The sequence below is a fragment of the Sander vitreus genome, chromosome 20 (genome assembly GCF_031162955.1).
Source record: "Sander vitreus isolate 19-12246 chromosome 20, sanVit1, whole genome shotgun sequence".
NCBI classification, from domain to species: Eukaryota; Metazoa; Chordata; class Actinopteri; order Perciformes; family Percidae; genus Sander; species Sander vitreus.
The window spans coordinates 4056294-4066162 of record NC_135874.1 but is presented as its reverse complement, the minus strand read 5'-3'; the positions used below and the strand labels follow the sequence as shown (position 1 = coordinate 4066162).

At 41.3% G+C, this 9869-nt stretch overlaps 1 protein-coding gene across 1 annotated transcript; it reads right to left on the bottom strand.

The window, feature by feature from the left end:
* Positions 1–341: 341 nt before the first annotated feature.
* On the bottom strand, positions 342–3693 carry foxi2 (forkhead box I2). The gene is made up of 2 exons (XM_078277816.1): positions 3066–3693; positions 342–1133 (listed from the first exon to the last, which is right to left on the bottom strand). Exons 1-2 carry the CDS (start codon positions 3691–3693, stop codon positions 538–540), a joined length of 1224 nt encoding a protein of 407 aa, XP_078133942.1. The 3' UTR covers positions 342–537.
* Between the last annotated feature and the right edge of the window lie 6176 nt (positions 3694–9869).

Here is a 9869-nt window from a genome sequence, read left to right as displayed (position 1 = left end):
GCAAAACTGGCAAAAAATTATCAAATGTATAGATTTACATTTTTTAAAATGAAACAGTGGCTTTGACTACAACAACAGAGGAACTTTCTGTTGAAACTGCCCCAAAAAAAAATGTTAAATAGATGTTTTAAAATATATCAAAAGGCATAAGTGTTTAGTGGTTGTCTTACTTTGCAAGTATATTTTAGCATTAAGAGCAAAGTAGGAGCTTTGATATAATATATTTAAAAAAAAAAAATTTTAAAAAATGAGTAAAAACATAAGTGCTCATATTTTGTTGGACTATCCGGCTTGCGTTTCCACCGTCTCGAGTGCTTGTCAAGTTAAATCAAGTTCACCTAAAATACTCTAGTTCTCTAATCTCTCTGTGAACCGATGAGTGGAAGCGAGTGCTGTGTTCATGAAGCCGCTACCCAGCATGCACTCTGACCTCTCTGCTGAAATGCATGGACGTCTACAGTATGCGTGTGTTTCAGAGCAGAATTCACCGAGCAGCGAGTCCCTAAAAACAGTGGGGAGAGGTGTTTGAATCGACTCCTATAGCTCGGTCCCTTCTCTGGGATAAATCAGGCTGTTGACACTGAAGCTGTTGTAGAAGTGACTGTTGAACTGTCCGCTCTGCCCGCCGCCAAACGTGTTGTAGTACACTCCCCGGTTGAAATGCAAGCCATCGCCGTGCTCCGACGGGCCTGTGTCCTGCCCGCCGTGGTTCAGGTGGTAAGGGCTCATGGCCGTTATGTTCCTATTGGACAGCTCGTTGACCAGTCCCAGGGACCCCTGACGGCCGGGGGCCCCCGAGCTGAGCGTCGACATGCTGCTGTAAAAGTTATTAAAACAAGGAGCGGCTGAGGCCAGTCCGGGCGGCGAAGACGACGATGGCGAACCCTTGTGGCCCTCGCTCATGGCGTCCATCTCCGGTGAGGGCGGCCCCAGCAGCGGAGGACTGTCTGAAGGCTTCAGCGGGGCCGTCACTGCGGGCCGGCCGTCCTCCACTTTGGTGGCCCCTGCCGCTGCCGCCGCCGCCGGTGCTACGGCGCTGCTCGGATCAGAACGTCTTTTCCTTTTCCGGCGGAAGTTTCCGTTGTCAAACATCTTCTCGCAGTTTGGGTCCAACGTCCAGTAGTTTCCTTTTCCTGGAATTGAAGATGAGACACGTTATGTCCTCTCTGCACCTTATCTGTTTAACACACTGTAAAGCTCTTTACTGTGCAATGCATTCCCACTGTATTTGTATTTTTTATGCCCCCTCTAAAAGTGCATTTGTGTTGTATTGTGATTGTATCGTATACTGTATTAATAGTTGTATTGACTGTTTTTAAAAGGTACCTGGCTGTGAAGACATCTTAATTTCCCCGTTGGGGATTAATAAAGTCATCTATCTATCTATCTATCCATTATAGGCCTGTAATAATTAAATAATTGTCTAATCACAATTTTTTTTTACATAATCGCTGTTTCTTTATTATTTACTTATTTTTTTAGTAAGGGATTAGTGTTTTAGGAACCTTGCTGTCTTGTTTGGTCAATAACATCTATGTCTGTCTGTCTGTCTGTCTGTATGTATGTATGTATGTTATATGTCTGTATGTATGTATGTATGTTATATATATGTTTTATGTCTGTATGTTGTATGTATGTATGTCTGTATGTAGTACGTTATATGTATGTTATATGTCTGTATGTTGTATGTCTGTATGTATGTATGTATGTATGTATGTATGTATGTATGTAATGGTAATAGCAGCAGCATGGGGTTCCACAAAATGTGTGTTGTTGTGGAACAATAAAGTTTATCTTATCTTATCTTTGTTTAACCGCAATGAATTGCTGCCATCAGCTATAGGGTCCTGAGATGTATTAAGTGTTGATGGTAATTGTCAATTTTATGTGAATTTAAGAAGAAAAAATCTATGTTTTTATGATAATAAAGAGGCACGGTTTACTTCATAGGCTGTGTATTTGTGTTATTACATTATCTGGGTCACATATCAGTGATGTAACCACAACATGTATCCTGGGATTCATTCAAAACTTTATACAAAACTTCATTTGTTTGGAAAAAGTAAAATATCAATAAATATTTTTTTTTTTTATTTGACTGAAAGAGACAATTATATTGTTAATCACAATTATTTCTAAGACAATGAATTGTACTGCAACATTTGGGATTGTAACATCTCTAGACACATAACATGCCATTAGAACTAAATGATCAGTTTGGGCTGATGGCAGGAAGTTGTGAGGCCTAATGTGTCTAATTTACTGTATATGATCTAAATAAAATACATTTATTTTTTATTATGTCTTACCCCCTTTCGGCCTTTTGCTGTCAGGATATGACTCGCTCAACACGAGACAAGTTCAGCTATCCATCATAGCAAACTTCTATCATATATTTTTTTAATGATTTGTAATTATTTGCTATCATATGTATCTCATAATTCCGTCTGTTTCCTGGAGGCCAGTTTTGAACATTTTCTGAAATGCTGGACTCTTTAAACAATAATAATCAATCAACACCTTCCCTGAGCCTCCCAGTCTAGACCCAAGAACAGGTTCAAAACCACAATCCAGTCATGTTCAAGTACAACACATGCACTATTTTGTGTAACAAATAATACTGTAATATACGAGTAATATTCCAAGGAAAACTAAATAAATCTACACTACTTACTATGGAGCCTTTAACTGTCTTTATTTGGAATTCCTATACATCTTTTAGAATTTCTATAACTAACTAACTAATGTAGCATTACTTTGTTTTTTTTGTTTTTATAGTACAGCCACTTGTGTCATATTTTAATAATGGTATTATGTTATTGGAATTGTTATATAAAATAAATTAGAAGCATCAGTTAAAAGAGAGATTTATTTGGAATTGAGTTGTGCTATAAGACTTATTGGACCACAAATACAGTAATTGATTAGGCTCTATATGACTTTTTTTTTTTTTTTTTACACATTTTTAGGATTAAAACAACAATGTCCGTTTAATTCGTGCTCACTTTGTTTTCCCCTTTAATTTCCCCACCCTGGGAAAATATGCCCTGGTGCGTTCACTGTACCTGGATCGTCCTCGTCCCTCGGCACTTTCTTGAAGCAGTCGTTCAGAGACAAGTTGTGCCGGATCGAGTTCTGCCAGCCGGCTTTGCTCTTCTTATAAAACGGGAAGTTGTCGGCGACGTACTGATAGATCTGGCTCAGGGTCAGCTTCTTCTCGTGCGCGTTCTGGATGGCCATGGCTATGAGCGCGGAGTAGGAGTAGGGCGGCCGCACCAGCTTCAGCAGCTCCTCTTGGCTGGCGATGGACAGCCAGCCCAGGTCGGGCCCACCGAAGCCAGGTGAGTTGGTGAGGAACTGCCGCTGCGAGCCGTAGGAGGGCGGGATGAACGATGCCGGGTTGTTGCCGTGCAGGTAAGACGCGGACGAGTTGACGCCCGGCCCGTTGAGCCACAGGTACGGGTTCGGAGAAGATGTGTAATCTCCGAGGCCGTAGCCGGCGGGTCTCTGTGCGCCCTGCAGGCTCTGCTGGTGGTACATGCTGCTCAGGTTGTCGCAGTAGACGGCGGCCATATCCGGGGCCTCCTGGGCACCTTTGGGTGGGAGAGAGCCGACGGTAGGGGAGGTGTGCTGCTGCTGGTGATGGTGCTGGTGCTGGTGCTGGTGATGGGACTGAGGGTCGATGGAGTTCATCACTCACCCGCGGGAAATCCCTAAGGAATTGCTGAAGCGGTTCAGGACAGGTGGCCTGTCCCGGCGGTGCGCAGGCAGGCAGGCAGGCAGCAACAAGTGTCAGGGAGGATGGAGGAGTTTGGGGAGTTTTAATAGAATAAAGCCTTGACAGCAGCCACATCCAGGCACCAGATCATTTCCAACAGCCAATGGACACACACTGAGTAACAGGAGGTGTGGTCATACCCAGCTCATTTAACAGCACAGAGTGGGGCAGTGGTTCCATAAATGTTTCCCCCCTGTCAAATCCTCCATGGAGAGACACAGCAGAGAGTCCTGCTGGCTTCACGTTTTCTCTGAGGCTACTATCATTAAACCTCCGTCAACAAACAACCAACCTGACTCACACTGCAATATCAACCCTTACACAAGGGCGTAGGTTTGGTTTGCACATTGCAACCGAGTCAATCACTTAATTTCCTGCATTCTGGTGATTTTTTTTTATGCTACAATTTGAGCCTTTTCTTCATCTATTTATGGTGCAATGCCTTTAATTATTGAACCTTTCAAAACTTTCTGCATATTCAAAACAACAGGTGAGAAGGAAAGAGATGTGCGCTGCTGCAAGGTTAAGATGGTATGGTCCACTATAGGGGTGTCTGAAATCGTTGGTAAACATATCTACAGCTAAGAAGGAGATATATATATATATATATATATATATATATATACACACACACACACGTTTTGAGCCCCATATCTCCTGCATCCCCCCGAAATCTACGCTTATGCCTTTTCAACATCAGTTTTTCCATTCCTCTGACTAGAAATCTGCACTTTTTAAACTTCGCCATGTTTTACCCTCTGTCATCCAAAGTAAAGATAAAGGGAGAGAAAATGCTTCATGTATTTGGGGAATATTCAATATTCAACATCATATAGTACACTTTACTGAAACTGACCCTATGTTCCAGTAGAACTACATGAAGCAGGTCATTTAAAAAAGAAATCTGGCTCCTCTGGCTCCACCTACAGCCTGTAGTGAGATTTACAAAAATCCACCACTCCCTGTTCAGATGCACCAATCAGGGCCAGGGGGAGGGGGGGTGTCTAACTGCGTGTCAATCACTGCTCATGCACATGCATTCATTCTCCCTTGTGGGGGGAGGGGCTTAGGAGACATTTGGGCTTTAGCAGAAAGGGGGGAGGGACTGAGAAGTTGTCGATGTTCCAATTTTTTGGCCTTTAACAATTTATTTATTATTCATAATACTGTATATTCTCACATTGTCATACCAATTTTGTTAAAACAGTTCTAAAATAACCATGTGACAGAAAATAAAGTGTGGCAATCTAACACTGAACAATGACTTTCTGTTGCGATTCTTGCACATCTAATTGATCACCATATGAAGTCTGTAAGCCTTTCATCAGCTTTACATTACAGTTTTTTTGCTGAAACACAATTTTGCAAACTAGGCTGGATTTATCAAAATACTTAACACAGTTCACAAAACCACACACCCAAACTGCTAAATACCTCACATATCCTGCAAAAGGAAGCACTGCTACCAAAACTACATGTAGCATTTTTCATGTAGCTAACTTTTGCACCAAATGGCACACACTTCATTCATATTACCAGATTTTTGTCTAACCAGCTACACACTGTTGGCCATAATGAAAACAACTCTCATCTTTAGTATGCTTTGCCATAATACTAAAATAGTTAACACTGTAGAAAATTCTTCAGATTGTTCACATGCACAGAAATATTTGCAGATAAACACACATGCTGTTGAAACATTTTATTTATTTTTTATTTTTCACCAAACAAGTCAGTGCAACATATCCATAGCAGATATATTTACATCGGACTGAACAAAAATATGCTCACAAAAAACAGTAAACTGAAAAAGAAAATTGCAGAAAAAATATCTAGAAAAAACAGAGGCATCATAGTGCTTACTTCCTGATCGAAGTGGTGACAATTAAGCATTGAGGTGTTTGGCCAGGTGGCACATATGTTGGCCAATTAGCTCATGTCGTGTCATTTGGAATGGCAGTGTTTTGAAATGGCAAAATGGTTGTGTCTTATGCAGAGAACCATGTTCAGTGCATTTAACAAGTGCCATTTTGAATTGCAAAATGTGTGTAAAGCAGAACATGTGTTTAGACTTTTGGAGACTTGAGAAGAGGTTTTGCTCTCTGTGTGTCAGTTTAAATAATTGTGCTATGCATGTCATTTTAGTGTGTTAGCAACTTGAAAAAAAACTGTAATGGGTGTGTGGGTGTCACAGGGTGAATTCTGGCAACAATGGAAGGACCCAAACACAGAAAAAAGCAGGCCCATAGATCAGTTCAGGGATTTTATGGGAATGTTGCTAAAACTTCCCTCTGAAACCTTTCTGAAGCAAGTCACCCAATGGAGCCATTCATCTACATGTACGGCAGAACAGAAAATCTGCAAACTTTCCCTCAAGTTTACCAGCTAACGCTAGCGGTAGCTAGGTTCATTTCTAATTGTAGTCTGTAGCAAATTGTGTTAGGTCCCCTTCTTGTTTATGGGCGGAGGACACTTAACAATTAAATAAACCCGGGGGGAAACCAAGGGGAAGGCGGAACTGTTCAAGATAAATCAAATCATTTATTGTTAAACTAACAAAACAACTGAAAGTGATCTTCAAAAGGAAGACCGCTGTTTTCCAAAATGGTAAACTAAGAAGTGGAGAACCTGCAAGATTCCCAGTCACTACACAATCTTATAGTCTGTGACTAAAAACTCAGTGACATTATGGAAGATTGTCTTTAGATGTGAGACGGTGTCACACTCTAGTCTTCTAGCGTATGGTAGGCATGAGAGGCACAAGTCAGACGGATGGGTGACAGGGTTCCAGGAAACAGATAACACACAGGGAACAGCCGCTAGAGCGCAAAGACATTTAGGCACATGGCAACGTTGACAAAGTGGCAGTGAGCGTGTGAAAAAGGGCCCGTTATAAACTGCAGGGCTGATGAGGAGAGTGGGAACAGGTGTGTAGGAGGGAGGGGATGTCAGGTGAACAGGACCTGGCTAAAGAGTCTGGGGACATCTAGTGGACGGTTGGAGGATGGCCGGTCTGGGGAGTGAGAGGAGAGGACATGGTCTGGAGGGAGAAAGCAGAGAGCCAGGCAAAAACAACCAATCAGGGGTGGAATGGAACTAAGTACATTTACTCAAGTACTGTACTTAAGTACAAATCTTGAGGTACTTGTATTTTACTTGAGTCTTTTCTAGGGCTGCACCATATGAGGAAAAGATGCGATAACATCGTTGAATATCGCGATAACGATGTAACTTGCGATAAATAAACAGATATTTAAGTTTACAGTTCCGCATTTCTGCTGCTTTTATTATTCTGCTAAAATACAACAAATTGCTTGTTGGATTACAACGAATGAAAGGAAGTAATTACCAACATTCTTTTGTTGAAGAAACTGAACATTGCATTGAATATAAAGGCACCACTAAAAAAAGAATGACAGTTATAAAGTGCAGTTTTCTAATGACATTTTCTGAGTGTCTTTGGCGATATGTCGCAGCGTTTCGCGATACGGTTATTGGACCAGGCGATGACGATAAGAAAACGATATATTGTGCAGCCCTAGTCTTTTCTTTTCATGCCACTTTCTACCTGCAACCAACTGACTAGAACGTCCTCAGACAGTGGGCTGCAGTGAATCTGGTGTTCAGCACTGCGTGCGGTATTTAAAACTATAAATACAAGTTCAATTCTACGAGACACCGAACCAACAATAACTGACGAATCCTAATAGGCCATAAAACATAACCAACTAACAATAATGCATTTGATGTTATCCATCAAGGCGACAACACGAAATGCTAATTACAATCAAAGTTACAACAGAGTACAAGAGAAGGCATTCCCTGCAGAACATGCAGTGTGAATGCTAACAGCTGGAATACATTTCAAAGCATTGCTGTCAATAAAGAAATGTGAAATGAATTGGACACCTTTGAAGTTAAAAAACATCTTACACTAATTAGAAACTGCTGCGGGTTTAGTCAATGGACCATGGGTAACCGGAAACAGCTGAGGGTTTGAAGTCGGCATCGGTCGGGAGTCGAACTGCATATACTGTATATGTTATGATATGCTATTTACAATTATTAACAGTTAAAAAGGAGTCATTGTTGGTCAAAACTGGTAATAACCCACAGAGAGGTCTGCCAAAGTATTACTCAAACAAGACATCAAAACGCCAAAACTATAAGTTTATCACTGAAATCCTTTCACTGTGAGCATCATAGGACGTTGCAAGAGATACAGTTCTATAATTTGTGTACATAAAGTTAAAAATGACAGCGAAATGGCAGTTTGAAAAGTCTCCACATTTCTGTTTTTGCCCATGAGTCTGAGATAGGACGGTCGAAGGGCTCTCTTGGTAGACTTGGTGGGTGAACTCAGCCCGATCTGCTGGCAATTTGATTTCGCTCTCCAGCTCAGGCTGGCAACCTGTACATTTTTCTATCCTGCTTCCATTACAAATCTGCGGGGACCAATCACAAACTGGCTTATCCACCTGGCGTGCTGTTGGCGGATTTAACACAATGACGATAGAGAAGCGACGGCAAGCAGCTTTTTGTTTACATTCAACACGGCGGCCACCGAAGCGCTGATGTCGTCACCCGAATCGTTGGTCTGATTGGTTGAAGGACTATCCAATTGCGTACAGAGTCATTTTGAACTATGCCCGTTGATCACCACTCTTGTGCAGTAGTAAATACAGAGCAGACTCCCCCAGACTAATGTTCAATCTTAAAAGGTTGAGCTTGGTCTGGTGATAGCCAGACTACTCTCTTGGTGCTTTGAAGCAGAACATTTAAAAACTGTAAGTCCTATTGCTTACGTAGGCTAAAAGAGACACATTTGTCTACGTTTTAATGTAAAATTTATATATTTGTTAATGTTCACTCATTTATTAATTGTAGATTTGTTCTTATACGTACCTTGCCATTTATCACAGTGTTCTCTATATGGGTGTTCCTGAGTATCTTGTTACATTTCTGAAATTATGTATTTATAAATGTTTTAATGTACTCATGTTCCCCTTGAGAATCAGTTCTCAAACTCAGTTGGATTTACCTGATTAAATGAAGATTATAATAGCCTAATGATCATTTAAATGACCAGACTACTAATCTACAAAACAGACATTTTTACCTTCTGTTTAATTTACAGTGTCAAAACTAATCAAAACTGGCCAGTGCAATCCTCCCTCCACCCCCCAAAAAACTTTTATAATTTCCTTTACATAAATAAAGACATTTGCACCACAAATTGTCGCAGACAAATTTACCAGATTGCAGAAAAAAAGTGTTTGATATGTATGAAAATACTGTATGAAAAAGTAGAGATCTCAACCCCCCCAATGTTGAACCCCAAATTATTCCCTTGGTTGAGACAATGACTTGGGATCAGGGCTGCAAACATTTCAGCATATGGAGACCAAAAATGCTAAATAAGGACACTGTTTCTCTTACTGCAGCCTACTTTAGTGTAAGTCAATCTGTCTCTGGCTGTCTCTGGCTCAGATATCAAATGACCTGTGGAGGCACACTGCCACCTTGAGCTGCCTTTTGTTCCGTAGCAAATCCCAGCATGCCGGCTATTCTCAAAATATCCTGGGTTTTTATGTAGGATATAACATTCACCACAAGATGGAGGCAGCTCACTGCTCAGTGTGGAGTCTGAAGTGACTGCGCAGACCATGAGGCATCCACAGGAGAGAGCCAAACTCTGCTGTACAATGTCTTTGGATGAAGGAGCCAAAGAGCCATCAAACTCTTGGATGCTTTTGCCTCGGAAATCGAATATGAAAGTGTGGTTTTACTCAGACAGCTCCTGGAGATTCAGGAAGTCTTTGAAGAAGTTAAAGTATGCCTTCTGATAACATTAAGTCACAGACTCCAGAGTAAGACTTGTAACGGTGCAAGTAACTCGCTTTATGGTGTTTAAACAAAGGCAAACAGTAGGCCTAGTCTAAATGTTTCTTTGGCCAGAGCTATGCACATTTTGTAAAAACCCACCGGTGTTGCATTTCTTCTTGGAGAGGAACTTTCTAATAAAGCGGAGTCAGACCCCCTCTGAGCCCCGCTGTGATTACTTTGGTTTGTATTGACACATTATCTGCCA